General features: G+C 44.4%; 2 protein-coding genes across 5 annotated transcripts in view; one reads left to right on the top strand and one right to left on the bottom strand.

The window, feature by feature from the left end:
* The first annotated feature begins 383 nt into the window (after positions 1–383).
* On the top strand, positions 384–2,805 carry LOC122417034 (uncharacterized). Its single transcript, XM_043430262.1, has 3 exons — positions 384–803; positions 945–1,092; positions 2,151–2,805. Exons 1-3 carry the CDS (start codon positions 620–622, stop codon positions 2,560–2,562), a joined length of 744 nt encoding a protein of 247 aa, XP_043286197.1. The 5' UTR covers positions 384–619; the 3' UTR covers positions 2,563–2,805.
* A 1,879-nt stretch (positions 2,806–4,684) lies between these two features.
* sowah (sosondowah) overlaps positions 4,685–16,477 on the bottom strand; it is a 60,620-nt gene continuing 48,827 nt past the window's right edge. For 2 of the 4 annotated variants that reach the window (XM_043430818.1, XM_043430819.1), the window contains 7 exons: positions 12,833–12,931; positions 12,712–12,717; positions 7,351–7,423; positions 7,064–7,156; positions 5,825–5,851; positions 5,574–5,722; positions 4,685–5,067 (listed from right to left, as the gene is read on the bottom strand). In XM_043430818.1, coding sequence (XP_043286753.1) covers positions 4,771–5,067; positions 5,574–5,722; positions 5,825–5,851; positions 7,064–7,156; positions 7,351–7,423; positions 12,712–12,717; positions 12,833–12,931 — 744 coding nt within the window. In that variant the 3' untranslated portion in view covers positions 4,685–4,770. Of the gene's footprint in view, positions 5,068–5,567; positions 5,723–5,824; positions 5,852–6,748; positions 6,774–7,063; positions 7,157–7,350; positions 7,424–12,711; positions 12,718–12,832; positions 12,932–16,477 lie in introns of those variants that run through there. The other 2 variants (XM_043430820.1, XM_043430821.1) reach the window with 2 other exon arrangements.

Below are 16,477 nucleotides of genomic sequence, written 5' to 3'. Positions count from 1 at the left end.
TGTATACACACCCGATGTAAAGGCTCGGGGAAACTGAGAAAAACCGATGTCGATAACAATAGTTTTGGTTTTGATCCATCGAACTTAACCTAAAAATTGAAAAATTTGCAGCACTCGCATGAGAGATTTATGTACGAGTTTTGGGTGTTTCGCCGCTCGAACATATTTAAAAGCGTCTGCACCCACTGAGCGAAGCGAACGAAATATGTTCAAGTCCCGAAATCCGAGCTTCCTTGGCCCGGAATGTAACGTTGCCGGGCAGCTTTTCGCGTTGTTTTCGCGTGCGTAAATTCCGCACCCCTCCTCGCGCTGCCGCTGCTGCCGCTCAATGCCGCCATCCCATAGAGCGGCAAACTCAGGCAAAGCCCGTATACCGCGCGTTCCCGTTGTTCACGGCGCTCGAAAATACGTGTACGCGAGACGCGGAACGAGACGCGGCCAACGATTTTCTCCGCACATAGAGCGCGCGCGCAGTGCCACGCTCACTGGCGTTTCATAACGTTTACGCGTCCCTACACTTGCTTCTCTAGTATTTACCAGAGGTTATAACGTAACCAACGAAATAAACAACCCACGTTCTCCCTCGCTTTCAATATCTCCGTTTTATAATATCCTTAAAATGGCGGTCGCAACGTTTGACACGGAACATTTCATCAGTCAAGTAAAAAAGCACCCGGCTATATACGACGTGAATTGTTTACAATACGTCGATCGGGCGGCCAGGAATAACGCTTGGTTCGAGGTGTGCACAGCAGTCACACCGGACTGGAATCATTTGACGGACGAGGAAAGAAAGATCGAAGGTATATAAACGACACGTTTTTGCCACTCCTGAACTTTTTCTCGTTTCGTATCTCTATTCTTCGTACTCCTCCGTCCTCTACAAGCCCGGTAAAAATAACCCGTTCTGCTAATCGGAACCTTCATTTGTTGCGATGCTTCAGAGAAAAGTTTGCGCAGCAAATGGCGAAATATTAGGGACTATTTTATGAAGGAAGTCAAGGCCACGAAAAAAACTGGACGTGGAAGAAAGCGCAAACGATCCTCGTTTTACAGCCATCTTCTATTTCTCATGCCAAGCGTCAAGAAACGGTAAGTTCTGGTTTAAAGTTTTTTATTTATCGATCGATCACAATAAACACATTGCTTCCAGTTCACATTTCGCTCGAGGTTATGCATTCTCTATACTTTTTACTACGCGCCCACTATCGGTGGCGTTTTTCACTAGTGAATCGCGGAACTATAGACTACTCGCCTTTGGGTTCGACGCTACACTACTTTTTGACTGACCGTCAGGTGTCGCATATGAACGCGTTAGTTGAATTTTCATCCCACATGAAAAAATATATTCATACATTATATATTTCATTTGAAAACTTTTATGACATTCATCGATTTCTGTGACGGAAAAAAAAAACGAAACGTATGCTCACGTACCCGAGATACGAAAAATTCGACGCACTCTACCGTACTAGTTAGTAGCGGACGCCGTTCGGTTATCCGGATAGGTGGGATGGGGGGGGGGGGGGGGACGTGAAAACAAAATCAATAATCACATATATTTTTTGCCGTGTCATCGTTTGGCGAAAAAAACGCTTTTTCTGTTCGGTATTGCTCGCAACAATGATATGGGCTAAGAGAATAGGTTTGGTTTTGCCAACAATGTTCGGAAAACAAACAAAATTCTTTCCGTCACTGTTTCACTGTATTGTACGACACCGACGACACGAAAACATTTTGCAAGTTTTGAATCCAACAACGTCAAAAGGGGAATGTCAAAAGGTTAACGGTAACCGAATGTGTGGATATTTTTTTCTCATATAGTCAAACTCGGTTGGAAATTGAACGTCAGATATGTGTAATGAGGGATTTCCTTACACATCGTTTATTCCCGATAACTCGATGATACTCGATTTGATAAGCGCGCGAGGGAAAAAAATGTTATATTGCGAACAGTGCAGGCTGAGATCCGAAAATTAAGCTTTTCTTATTCGAACGAACCTCATCCCTCGAATCTTTTGTTTGACTTTTCCTTCGGATGTAGCTCTTTAGAAGAATTTTTAATCCGAGCATTTCGGGAGTTTCCGACGAGAAAATGTTTTGAAATTTGGCAACCGCATGGATTTCGAGAAGATACATTTTTTTTCCAGAGGTAATAGAGGAAATAAAAACTCGAAAAGCCAGCAAATGAAAAACGAAATATTGATAACGGACGATATTGAGATCGTCACTACGCCCGAAGTCAACGGGTACACGCTGGCCGATGTGGCGCTCGGATCGCACGACGAGCACGGTGGGGATCATTATCAACACGAATCGGCTGTTTGCGAAGCCTCGATCGCCTCCTTCGAGACGGAAATGCCAGTGGATGTTTTGAACACATCGCAAACGAACCAAAACCGAGATTTCATCTCTGACGACGATTACGATAAAATGTTTTTGCTCTCGTTGCTACCTTCTCTAAGACAAATACCCGAACATATGAAACTACACGTGAGAATACAGATGCAGCAAATCCTCGCATCGGCGTTTCACACCAACAATCATCACGCCGGTCAATAATCCATAAATTGCACATATTTGTACATAAATTTATTAATCGTGCTGTGTTCTATATGTACTACATTGATTCGTTCGATAAGAATTGAAACGAGCATGTCGGTTTTTAGTTTCACGCCAATGCAATCTCTGTATTTGTACTTACTTTTAGAAAAAAAACGTTACAAATTTACGTCTTTAGCTATTAATGACAATGGTCTGTTTTGTAAACGGTTACAAAAAAGTTATTTACATTTTTCAATGATACGAATGTCTCTATTCATTATCGTCCTGGAAACGGCGAATACATAATAGGAAAAAATACGCCGAAACGGTGCAAAAATTCCACCAGGGAGCAGCACAACCTTGATATGTAATTCTTCGATAAGAGTTTCCGGCTGAACGAACTTGGCTCTTCGACTTTTCCCAATTTTTTCCAATACCAATAGTCCGTAAGTTATCCGCGTTATGTTACAGAAAATGATTGCGTCGTTTAAAATTGAAAAAGATTGTTCAGTTATATAGAGCTCCTTAGATTGATATTTTCGGGCGATTGATCAGCTTGATTTTACGTCATTCGATACGAAATCGTTCAAAGAAAAAAATATCGTAATTCAAATGTCGAGTTCGAAAGAAAGCAAAAGTAAAATTTGAGCACTTTAGTCCATTTTTTTCCATTGTTTCGAAAACATTCATTTCATTTTTTTATTCACCACAAATCGGTTTTAATAATCACATTTTTATACTTCACTCTATCGTTATAACAAGTACGGTTCCACGATAAAACAAAAAAAAAACATTCGTCTTATTCAATATAGCGAAATTTATCAGTTTTCAGTATTGTGTACACGAGTCTTATCTTGTTTACGTTGTACGAAACTGAGCTTCTGTGCCGACCGCGCCTCTATAGGTTCGTGCGAGTTTCACGGTCGGGAAGGAGAGGGGAAAGGGGGTGGGGGGGAGAGCAGTTCAGTTCAGTGGGCCGTTGCGTTGCCAAGTGTACTAGACGAAAGGCTGTGAAGAGAAAACGGTGAGCGATTATCGGTCAATTCCAAACCTTGTTTGATCGTTCGTTGATCTCCGTGAAATTGACTGAGCGGAGCATCCGGTAGGCCGAGTAGGGTTCTACTTCATCCTCGATGCATAAGGAAAATAAAGTATGATTTTTTTTAATACTAGTGAATCGGTCATGATATTAACATTGAGTGAATGAACGTTTTATTCTTCGTACTTGTTGATTTTCCATTTTCTGCGTCGTTTCATGGTAACGACTTTGGCTCAACTGTGCTCGTACGTTAGAAAAAAAATGTGGTTCAACGTTACGCTGTATTTCGCGGGCACGCCGGCCGGTACTATTGATCAAAGTTTTTGTTTGCTCTTCTCGATTTGCACAGACTCAGAAGTTTTCGTTTTGCTTACCATGCAAACGAGCTCATCACATTATTCAAATATTTGATTTTCCAGTAACGGACGATCAGGTCCGTTACAAAATCTTGGCATCGTTGCCATCGGTCGGTAACGAGTTACTTTGTTTTTTTGCAGTTCATAAAATAGTCACATAGATGGCACTGAGCAACATTTCGGGTTTCCATTTTAGTGCTTCGAAGATTCGTAGCAGGAAAACAATGGAACAACGGTATTGTATTGGAAAATTTATATTATTATTCATACATTTTTAATTATACAATTGCTAATAAATAAAAATAAAAAGCGGCAAACTCTGGTTTCGCGAAACGAAATAAAATCAGGAGAGGCTGGGGGGTGAGGAATTTTTGCCGAGCTGCTGTACGGTCGCGCGTCGACTGTAACGCTTTGTCTCAATGATCGATTGACAGTTTGAATAAAAAGGCCTCTTTGCACTGCGAACATGATTGAATTTGAATGATTCCGTGTGACGACGACTGTTCTTCAATAATATTGCGTGGGATTAAGACTGTCATGGATAATTGAAGTTGAATTTCGAACAAATCGTGTGAAAGATTGATTGGCTCACGAATGTTTTTTTTTGTTATTTGTGGGAAATCGATGTTTCGTGGACGTGAGAATCGATAAATTTTTTTTTTTTTATTTTCATTCTCCTACAAGAAAAACTGCTTTACGCTTGCTCTTTTCGACAAAAAATTGAATGAAAAAATGTTTTCGCATGTTAATCTAAATAAATATATTTATTGGAAAGCTATGGAAAGAGGACGAAAAATAATGGATTTCTTAAATTTTAAGGAATATGACGATTCATATTTGGGCGGATCCGCGCCAGGCCGAGTCGAAACCACAAGCTCCGTCCGAGTCGGAATCGTTTTGACGTACAATCGTCGAAGGCCCGAGTCCCATCGCCGGCGCTACCGAACTCGTCGATGACGGTCTTCTCGCCCCAAGATTTTCACGCGCTTGCGGCAGCGGCGTACTCGGTTGACTCGTCGCGTGCGTTTGCAGACCCCGGCCACCTCCGCTCCCGCCGAAATCCTGAGCTCTTCGACTCCTTCGCTTCTTGATCGGTGCGTACTTCGGCGGCGGCATATTTTTACCATCCTGAAATCATTTTTCTCACGCTTCATTTCTCTCGTTTTTCATTTTTTTTTTTGGTTTTTAGGATTTTTATTAAATTATCGCTAATTTCACAACGCGATTAAGGAGTTTCGGTACAGGCGATACAATGTTGCCATGCTAAACCATGCTAAAAACATTAAAAAATTCAAAAAGTTCAGAATTTTATAAAATTCGGTGATCATATTCTTTAGTGCCAAATTTGACAACACAAATTTTTTAAGATTTTTCTTCTACACAGTTATCGAGTAATTGATCACTAAAGTTCACGTTTATAAGCATAGCGTTTCCATATATATAGGTATACATTCCGGGTATAAGAAATCTGCTTTAATGCGTAATTACTCGATAACTAAGTAGAAGAAAATTTTGAAAAAAATTGTGTTTTCGCAGTTGATGTTGAAGAACATTATCACCAAATTTGATGAATTTCTTAATATTTAGACTTCTGTACCGAAACTCCTTAACATTTGTCGGCCGCTTAAACCGACCTGGACATTGTCCGCTGATCCCCAAGTCTTGTGAATTTTTTCATTGCTGGACGCGCTCGTAGCTACTCCCAAAAATTGGCTGAACGCCTCCGTCGTACGTTTCACGCGAACGTTCAACGAGCCAATTCGTAGGAAACCAAGATCTCTCTCTGAATAAAATGAAAATAGTGAAAAAGAGGAATAATTTGGGGAGGGACAAAAAAACAATGTTGCATTTAAATCGCCCGTGGAGGATCCATGAGAGCGCTCACCTGTGTGCTTTTTCCTTGCTTTTATTTCTGCAAATAAAAAAGAAGATGAATAATGAAGGAACGTTTTGCTTTCGCAATCGCCGATTCAACGAAATATTCCATGCGCAGTGGCAGCAGAAACATCGAGGCGCGGGTCGAGATAAAAGTGCACAAAGTTGGGATTTTGTTGCCGGAAACTCACAATCAGTGAGGAGAGAAAGTTTGCGGATTAATAAATTCGTAAGGGAAGAAAAACGATGGGGTACGAGCGATTCGTTTGTATTCGCGATCATATAAATATTAATACGAGAGAAAAAGCGATGCCTCAGATCACGAGACTCGATAGAGAGACAAATGAAAAGGCTTTTTTTCGAGCGGGGAATTTAGTGTCAGCACGACCATGAGCTTCGTGTCTGTTTGCTTCGCTAATTTAATGAACCGTCAGAGGTCACACAACAAACCGGTCGAACAATGCGTTTAGCGAGTGACGAGGAAATAGTGAATCCTCGAGCACTCGCACACTTATCGGGGTTAAAACTATAAGTAACGCGCCTCGGCTCTTTATAAATCTTGATCTCTCCGGATTTCTCGCATTATGTGCAAAAAGATGCGGAAGATTGTGAATTATGCGGATATAAAGAGGAAATCATAAGTGTCAGTTGGAGTTAATTAAATCTCGACGTTTCATCCAAATAAAAAAAAAAACGTACGTTCAACGATTATTCGCATAGCATTTACATCAGCATTAATATTTTTTTATTTCCGATTGCCTCCGGTTCTCAGAGAATAAGTGCAATCAAGCCCCGTGCTAATTGAATGAAGGATTTCAGCGGAAGTGGAAAAAAAACACACGCACACACAAGCGCAATGAACGCAAATGCCGAAAACATGCCGAACAAGCTGAGACAAACTTTTTCCGTTTTTTTTTTTTTGTATTTTACTTGCCTGAGCGTAGCGGCGGCAGTAATTCCTACAACAAAAAAATACTTGCAGATATGCCCCCGAAATAAAATACAGAATTCCATTGAGAAAAGGCTTGTTGAAAAGTAACCGAACCACCATTCCTTTTGTACAACAAACCCAAACGCTAATGCTACAGACTTTAATTCTCATTGCTTTTGCCTCGCTACTCTACACAGTGCTGAAAGATCGTAGTGATAAAAACCCGAATTTTTTCGTACCCAGTCCAAAACAACTCAGGCAACTATATATGAACTTTTGAAAATTCAGTTTCGTGCCAGACTCTTTGTTTCAACTTACTTCTGAACGTGTCCTGGCTGACCGCAGCTTCCTGCGATACCAAATATTGTCGAGCCTTTTTTCCACTGTGATCTCGAACTTCCTGATTCGCTCCTAATTCGTATTTTCAACATTTTTAAAATCAAACTCATTATTTCGGAGAAGAAAATCGTCAACTGGAGTTTCTTCCATTCGATTGATATTGAAACATGAATTGAGTCACCCAAGTTCCTCGGTCTAATGAATCCAAATTCAGTTCAAATGAAACTGTGACGTTTCCGAAGATTCGTCGTGAAAAATACACTCACCGTAAACTTGAACGAGGAGGTTGAATATGTTCTCGTGATCGAATTGCATCGCGATGTGGAGCGGAGTGTAACCCTGAAAAAAACCGAATTATTTTCATTCCTTTTCTCCCCTTTATTTTGCAACGAGTTTTACGAATAAGGCTGAATATTGTGAATTAAGGAGAGATATTCGAAGGAATCCTGTTGAAAAAGGCCGTTTTCCGTCGAGATAATTCAGTAAAAAATAGTATAAATCTTTGCATTTCCTTCTCTTTTGTTACTTCTTCATTGTTTCGTTATAACGGAGCTCTCCCCGCGAGTGAATAAACCGCGCGCGGATACAAGTTCGCCGCTCGATATCACCTTTTCATAGAGAGCCCCCGAGACTTTTACAAGCCCCTGCGTGTCTTTTTTTGCATCGAGCTCGCGTGCGTATTTCGCGTGTGAGACTACAGCATACTTTGGCCCGAGTGTTGGAAAAAAAACGTTTATACCCGTGGCTTGCAACCTAAAGGACGTAATTCCAATCAATTTCCGTGCTCAATTGAACTTACCTTGCCATTTTTATTCTCACGGATATGATTTATAAAGTGAAAGAAAGAGAAAGAGAAAATGGACGCCGGCAATGACGCTTCCGCGTACAGAGACAATGAGGAATTAATAATACCGTCTGATGAGTATTACTTCGAGCGTGCGAATGGTTTCCCCTGTACGAGCGCAAATGTTGAATCTAGTACAGCTCTGAATATTCTACAAAACCTCATTGAAAATGCCGAAATCGAATTTTCGCCTCGTTTCCTACCGATATTTTGACCGTTTTTGATCCATGTTGAATTGAGCCCAGCAGGCCGCCGGAGAACTTTTGTTCGATTCTTTTACAAGAAATTTTTGAAAATAAATGAGATTCGAGTAGTTTAAAAGTAATGACCTAGAATTTGTTGCACTTTCATAAAAGTGACGCGAGAAAAGCTCGATTGACTAAAGCGAAAACTTCCCACTGGGTAAAAGAATTCCTTTTGACACGATGCCGAGACAAATAATGGCGTGTAATTGCTCTTTTAATGATTTTTTTTTATCTTCCTCCTGTCATTGTTCCTTCGCAGATTGGTCCACGTGGGCGAACGTACACTCGTGTAATATCGGTCTCTTTACAAACTCCTCCGGTACTACATTTCATCTCGATATTTTCTCGATAAATCCCATTCGTCCTGTTCGCCCACGTGTATCCATATTAAAAATTGTAGAAACATATAAAAACGATTGAGTTTTACGACTCGAACACGATCGACACGATATTCTGTTTATTATTATATTTATAATAAAATGCCTTCCAACGACACGTTTTAAAATATCTTGAATAAAGCGATAAAAGGGAAAAAAAGTGAATTGCGATTTCCGAGAGGCTTAGGCAATACGCTTAGGAAATCCCGGTCCCTCGAGTTCTCGATTCGAGCTAATAATTCACGGACGAGCGTTTCGAATCGTCATGCTGGGTGACTTTAAAATGAAAAGTGTCACCGATCTTTCGATCTCTGTCTCTCCGGCCTCGGTGATAATGGCGTTTATATATGACACGCGATACGAAGGGTCGGTGCGCGCGCGAGGGTCTCGAACGCAAACCTTATGCACCCTTTCGCGAATTTGGTCCCTCGGGGGATGGCACGATCTCGCGCGTTCCCATTTCATTTAATTCACTCGGCTCTAAACTTCTGGCGATCGCGGCTGTGCCGAAAATCATGGATTCCAGCGACGGGGTTCGGCTATTCAAATATACGTTTGTGCTTTTATTAATATCGGAAATGAGAAGCGAATAAATTAATAAACGCGCAAATGTAGATGCGGCGAAACAGAAAAGTTTCAATAGCAATATTTATTTTGTTTTAAACACCCTCTCGATTCTCCCTTCCCCGAGCCAAAATAAAAAATAGAGAGAGAGAGAGAGGAAAAAATTGAACGACACGTGTGTGAAGCTCGACAAGTGGCGCTCGGAGCCCCCCCTCGCCATTTCCCAGCCTGTACGGACATCTCGCGCCCTTTCGATCCATCCCCACGGGGCGATCGTTTTTTTTCTCATATCCGTGTACATCGTGAGTCCATTCTTATATAACTTTTAACAATTCTGACAATATTTTAAAGTATTGTTCGGGGATGGAGGCAAAGGGGGAGGCTGAAAATTTTTGAAAGTGACGATTCGGAGGGAGCATGTCGAGACAATATCTGTGATTCGTTTTTCCTTTCTTCGCTCCTCGTAACGGCGAGCAAGAGTCTCACCCTCTTGCCAAATTTTCTCTCCTTTTCTCCTTTTCGTCTCCGGCTCTCGTTCTCTTTTGCCTCCTTCTATTCGTCACACCCGCGATCTATGCTCGGAAACACTTTCGAAACCCCTTATTCCTCGTATATATGTAATGCAAGGATTGCCGCGAGAAATGTGAGTTGGGGAAACAGGACAGCTGCTGGCCACCGATATCACACTCGCGTATATCACTCCGAGTTGAAGATTTTTCAATTTTAATATTTTTCCAACGTTTCCTCTTGGCGTTTCGCGCCTTTACGACCGACTAAATCATAACTCTTCCATCGCATATGTATATAAACGTGCCTGCATCCGCCCACGCATATACAGTTATACATTTTTTTTTCGTACAAGACATAATATAAATTCTCTCCTCTATGATCTATCCGTGTCTCTTTTCGCGTCACGCCTCCCGACACCGAAATACGAGAGACACCGCGTATCATTCGGGATATTTCGACCTTCTTCCCCCCTCTTCGTACGACATACGTGTCTTTTATTGCGACTCCATATTTTCCGCATTAACGACACGTTTTTTAAACGCTCTCTTGGAACTTTCGAACAAATAAAAATGTTTGCCTTGACGCATAAAAGCTTGGAGCTCCGACAAAGCTCCGGTTATTTTCTCGGGGAATGTCGAGGGGTACAAATGAGATCGGGGGATGTTTTTCTCCGGAACGAACGGGATCGCTGTGCATCGCTCTACCTTTCCGTACCTTATTTTGGTCACGCAGCAGGCGCCACACCGGCGCGCTGCTCACAATTTCTCTCTTCCTCTTTAGCTTCGTCGGATTCATCTTCTTTTTTCCTCTGTCTTATTCCCCTCGCGGAGGCGGTCGAGACGTTAGCAGGCAATTTTTTGCGAGGATTAAATGCGCGTCGATGCGACGATAAGAGAGCGAGGTTGGTCGGGGCGAACTCGTATCGGTGACAGATTAAGGCGCTCGTGTCTCGCTCTTTCTCATGCTCTTCCTCCCCCCCCCCCCTGCGGACCCGGTCGCGGTGCTCATCGTCGACACGACCGAGACTCGCGCTCGTATACCGGCCTCGAAATATCCTCCCACACCTACTACATCGGTTCTTCCTACTCGGCGATATGTCGGCGTTATGAAACACGCGCTCGTTTAATGCCCCCCCGCCACATAATTTGTAGAAAATTGTAGGCGCACCGCGAACGAATTGAGATGCGTTTTCACGCTCTTGAGTTATACGTTTACCCGCGACGGAGGAAACGCGCAAACGAGAATAACCTCTCAGTCTCCGTTTTATCATGTTATTATCGTAACTTCTCGAGGAGGCTCGATCCAACTAATTACGATAGAAATGACGAGATTATCTCGCGAATGAATTAATCACGGAAGATTGGACCGGAGGTATATAGGTAGCAGGCTCCGAGAGGAACATTCGGTTTGTTGGTAAAATACGTGAATAAGAGAGAAAAAGAGAATGGGCAAAGAGTGCGGGAAGAATGGGAACGATTCGCGTAGCCCGTGGAAGAGCTTTCTTCCGATAATTGGGTACACGGAATGCGACTCCTTTTTTCTTAGCCGGCGTTTGCTTCAGGAGCTTGTCCGCGAGAGCTCTCTTCGATCCTGCAATATCTCTCTCTTTCTCTCTTCTTGCCCTGCTTCATTTAACTTTGTCCGTCTCGCTCGGCTCGCGAATACGCGCGGTGCAGTAGCAAGCCCGAGAGAAGCGTCCCTCCTCTATCGCGGGTGGGAGCCAGCGTAACGAGATAATTAATGTTCCTCGTGGAATTAGCGATTTACATGAGGCAACCGAGCAGCAGCAGCAGCCCTGAGAAACTCGGTGGAGAGAAAGACGACGACGAATCGGGGCAGGAGCAGAGAAAAAGAATGAGAGGAGCGCGACGCCGCGTATCACTCTCGAAGTAACCGCGTCTCGAAGGACGACGCGGACTCGCGGGGCTTGCGCGAACGTCGGGACGAGATCGTCCTCGCCACCGGTGAAGGAAGCTGCCGCGCGCGTCGTCGACAGCACGAGAACCCCTTCCTCTCGCTCTTCTCCGTAAACACACCGACGACTGACTGACGCACGCACAGACCCGAGCCTAAACAAATGACTCCGCGGTCTGAAAGACGTACCGCGAAACGGACGAATTACCCTTTCACCGCCCCCATCCGGAGAAAGCCCGCGCGGACGCGTCAACGCGCCAAACCGACCCCTCTTTGTCACTCTTAATTCCACCGGTGTCTCATCCTATACTCTCTACCCGCACCTTCGCTTTTATAACGTTCAAACTTTTTATTATTCCGATCTCACTTTCAAAAGTTTCGGAAACTCCCCGACAGCCGGGCATTCGATAAATTTTTTTTCGGAGGGCGATTCAACGAGACGAAGATGGAATGATCGACGTAACCTGCGCCGTTCGAGACATAACAAATTTCTATATTCGTACCAATTGGAAGAGTTTCAAACTTCGTAACCTCGATCGAACGCGATTCGAATGAAAGTTTCCGGCAATACATAGGCGCGCATTCCCTTTTATTTATTTCGAATCGCTCCGACGAAGCTTTCAATTCAATTTGTCCAATCCGTCGAGATGAAAGTGGAGAGTAAAATTTCTTGACAGATCTCGGATGTTCCGAGGCGGGCGACGGAGCTTAAAGAAGGTACACGCAGGAGCGAGCCTCAGGATGGATAAGGCGGGATAAGAAAGGGCTCGGAGGGAAGGGGAAGAGAAGAAGGGTGAGCCGGGCAGCCGGTCGGTCGGCTCACGGTGTTTGTCGCGAGCCGCTAACGAGCAAGTCCCGAGAGCAACGTGGCTTATATAAGTCTTATAAAGAGTAAAGCGGCGGACCACACGCATCCGATCCTATCTCTCGACTTCTTCGCTTGCCTTTTTTCCTTCCTCTCTTTACTCGATCCTCCCTCCGCGCCCCCGCGTTTCACTCACGTTCGCTCGCGCGGTCTCGGGCCGCGCGAGATTCGCTTCGACCGGTAACGTCACTTTGTCATACTTTCGACCTTTCCGGTTCTCGCGGATCAATCTCCTTATAAAGTTCATTTGCACGCAAACAAAAGGTGTGTGTGTGTGTGTGTGTGTGTGCGTGCGCGAAAAAACTTACCCCGTTCTGCAATCCCGCCGGACGAATCGATCGATCATGAAAAACAAGAAACGAGAGGAAAATTGATTCGTTAAAAAGCGTGATTTCGGATGAAAATCTGTGGCTCGCGGTCCCCACTCACCGTCATTTCGTTGACCCCCTTGATGTAATCCTTGTAAGTCCCGGCGATGAGCTTTACGATATTCTCGTCTCCGTGCTTCGCTCCCCAGTGCAAAGCTGTCTGTAAACCAATCAGGAGTAAAAACTGTGATTAAAGATAATGAGACTAATCGAAAGAGACGGAGGGGCAGGCAAGAGGGAAGCTGCAAAACAATCTTCATAATTGTCTTGCTTTTTGCTCGGGTCTGTAAAAGGGCTCGGGGACTCGCGGTTGGACGAGTCGCCAACAGCTGCCGTCTTATACCAGATGAAAGTTTCTAACGACGCGCGGAGCTCTTCTCTCCATGCGTATATATAATGGAAAACGAGAATGAGAAAATAGCGAGCTTGAATTAAAGGACGGTCAACGTCAACGTTCCGACGTCTGGATGAATTGCCAACTCCGTACTGCACTTCGAAACCCATTCGAGAATATACATTTTTCTTTTTGGGTGCAACGTTTCATGCTTTTTTTTTAGCGATAGAAAAACTGTGAAAAGGGGCCCACCCTGAGGACGAGGAAAGTGCGCGCGCGTTTCGAAATCATTTTTTTCCACCGCAGCAGTTCGTATTGGTGGCTTCGGGTCCGTTTCGCGATGTTTCTCTCCGCGTGTTTTTGCCGTGTCGTTTCGCCGAGACTAAACGAATTTGCACGGACGAGACGCGGGGACCGCGATTCAGCCTGTTTTCCTTGTACGCGTCTTTCCCCGCGACACACGGATTATACGAAAAAGTGTCGCGAGGGAGAGGCTGCTCGCCGCGGGGTGGAAATCACCGGACAACGGAAACGAATATACGGCGTCGTCGTCGCGTGCACTTTTAACCGTTTTTTTTTTCCACCGCGCGAGCCTCTTTCCGTTTACGTGCGAATATTCATTTTTCCGTCTCGTGCGTATTCGCGGAAAATCCCCGACGAGAACGGTCTGCAGAAAAGCTCGAGTTTCCGGATCGCTAACGATGTTTTATGAAGCGCGCGCGTTCCCGTAATCCGAGAAAAAGAGGCGAAAGAGAGCGAGCGAGAGGATTTTTCGTGGGTTCCGGGGACTTTGGCTCTTCCTTAATTTGTGGATGCTGTTTTATATTACGTACATACACCCTATTCGTACTATGTAGCGAGAAATTCTCGGTGCTTTCGCACCGCGGAAGAATGCTATGTCGCCCGCGACACCGTGTGATATATATCTTTGCCGTTTCAAGCTTCTCCCCCCCCCCCCCCCCCCCCTCCTTCTGCTCTCCCTTCTTCCGAGTTCCGAGAGTCTGCGCCGGCACTCGGGTTCGCAAGTTCGTTTGCGATTTCAGCGGTCCGTCCTGACATAAAAAGCCATCCGTTGGCTGATTATTTAATCGGTAATATTCGGCCGATTTTTCGGGGCTGAATTGATCTTTCGGTGAAATAATAATCGTTCGCACGACCCCCTCCCCAGCAGCCTGGAAAATCGGATAAAGTTGATTTTCGATCGCGGTGAAGTCGAGATGGGCTCCGCCGAGATGGCAAGATATTGCGCGCAGCTTCCGACAAAAGTCGGTGGCGCGTTACGACGAGGCTCGGTCTCCTCGTTTTTTCGGCATCCTCGACTCGCTATTTTATTTTTATTCTCGATTTTCATCGTCCTCTTTGCCGGAATCTCCGAAAAAGATTTCGCAATGGGCCGCAAAAAGATGCTGCGCCAAAAGAGTAGCGAAGCAACTCTTTCTCCCTCCCTCTTTCCATCTTTTTCTCCCGTTTCCCTCGGGAGCTCCTGATGTATGCGAACGATACAGATATCTCCGGGAAGGAATTTGCGTTGAATTAGCGTATAATCGTCGTTGCCGATCTGCGGAGGAGCTTCATACGGAATCTCCCGCTCGTTTTCTCCCGCTTTACACGTGTCCAACGCTCTGTATTCACTGCGCGAACACAATATTTAGTGGCCTCCTCTCTCCAAATCTCCCCATCTCTCTTTCTCCGTTTCTCAAAAAACAACGGAAACACCAAAAATCACGAAAAAAGACAAAAAAATCGGATAAAATCGGTTCTTCATCGCCAAATAAATTTCCTCAGCTTTATCTCGCTTGCTCGTTAAATAATAGGAAAAAAATAAATTTCCGTTCGCTCGTTAAAATGATGCGTCGAAACGTTGCAATCGATACGAGAGATAGAAATGTCAGGGAAAATTTTTTTCTCTGAGAAACTATTCCATGTGTACTGACACGTGCAAAACAAGACAGGCTATTAGTTTCACCCTGAAATTATCCTCGAGTCGTACATTCAATTGCGAGACGTGTTTTTTTCCTCTCTCACTCACGCTCCTTTTCTTTTTTCGTTCTCAAAGAGGGAGAACAAAAGAGAGAGAGAGAAGCAAAACGCCCACAGCACACTCGAGAGAATCCTGTCCGGATCACAATGCTATCGCGTCCCAATCTCCCGCCTGCATTGCAAAAGTGCAACCGAATGAGAGAGAAAGAAAGAGGCAAAGAGAAAATCTGAAGGAGAGTTTGCCACGTATATTCGCATCAGCTATTTCTGCCACTCGCTTACTCGAGGAGAGCCAAATGTTTCGACGCGCGAACTCTCGATTGAAACACGCGCTTCCTACCGCAACTTATCCCCGTGCCAGCAAGAAATAAATGGGAGGAAGCAAAAAAAAAGAAACGATTTTCGGGGGCTTCGGAGAACAACGCGGTCTCGCTCGTCGATCGCGCAAACGAGCCGAGTAATTTCTCCCAGATTCTTCTTTCCTTTCTTCTCGGCCTCTTTTCATCTTCTTCGCTTTTTAAAATCGTTGAAATATCTCAAAAAGCCGAACATCATCGCGGATCCGAAATCCCGGATACTTGGAAACTCGCGAATCACTCGCGCTCATCAACGTCGTAATCGCGTTCGCATCTCGCGCGTTAGAAAAAGAGTTTTCTCGAATGCGTGCGCAGCTGCGCGCATACTCGAGGCAAATTTGAGGCTCGAAAACGACAACGGAGGCGACGAGTCTCGTCGGATGTAAATGTGGAACTTTGTATCGGTGTTGCGAGAATTACGGGGCGTTTTGCCCCGGAGAGAATACTCATTGGCGACAGGTGCGGGCTTCGCCGAGCCGCGACGTGACAAGACATTGCCATCAGTCGACCATTAGCCCGTCACTCGAATCCGTTTGAGCAGCCTCTCTCTCTCTCTCTCTCTCTCTCTCTCTCTTTCTCGATGTACATACGCGGGTGTTATAACGCGGATATCCTGCGAGACTCGACGACACATTCAAACGCTAACGTCACGAGAACACGTATCAATTATCTCTTCCTCTCTCTTTTCCCAGTTTGAAGAATTTACCGCCTTTCGTAACCGAACAATTAACGACGCTTCGACTCAACTGGGAGACTCCACTCCCTATTTTTAATTATTTACGAAGCTCCTTTCCTCGCGGAGGCCGCTTCTGAAAGGGTTTTCCGCTTACACCGCGATTCGCTGCTGCTCTTTCGAAACACAACGAAAGAGCCTCCAAACGTATTAATTTCCGAGCATTTTAGCGTAAAAACGCTCAAATATCTAAGACAGTTGTAACATTTCAACAAGTTATTTTTATCGCTACAAAATTATTATTATTTCCACGCTCCCGAAATAAATTGTAAAATTCGATCAAACAAGCGTTTTTCTTAACTC

The sequence above is a fragment of the Venturia canescens genome, chromosome 10, assembly GCF_019457755.1.
Source record: "Venturia canescens isolate UGA chromosome 10, ASM1945775v1, whole genome shotgun sequence".
Lineage (NCBI taxonomy): Eukaryota > Metazoa > Arthropoda > Insecta > Hymenoptera > Ichneumonidae > Venturia > Venturia canescens.
This window is presented reverse-complemented; position numbering and strand designations above follow the sequence as displayed.

Bases quoted from the DNA above. Each gene is read 5' to 3' on its own strand.
- LOC122417034 (XM_043430262.1), top strand. From the start codon at position 620: ATGGCGGTCGCAACGTTTGACACGGAACATTTCATCAGTCAAGTAAAA. The intron at 804-944 runs GTATATAAACGA...GCGATGCTTCAG, and splicing joins CGAGGAAAGAAAGATCGAAG to AGAAAAGTTTGCGCAGCAAA. The intron at 1,093-2,150 runs GTAAGTTCTGGT...TTTTTTTTCCAG, and splicing joins ATGCCAAGCGTCAAGAAACG to AGGTAATAGAGGAAATAAAA.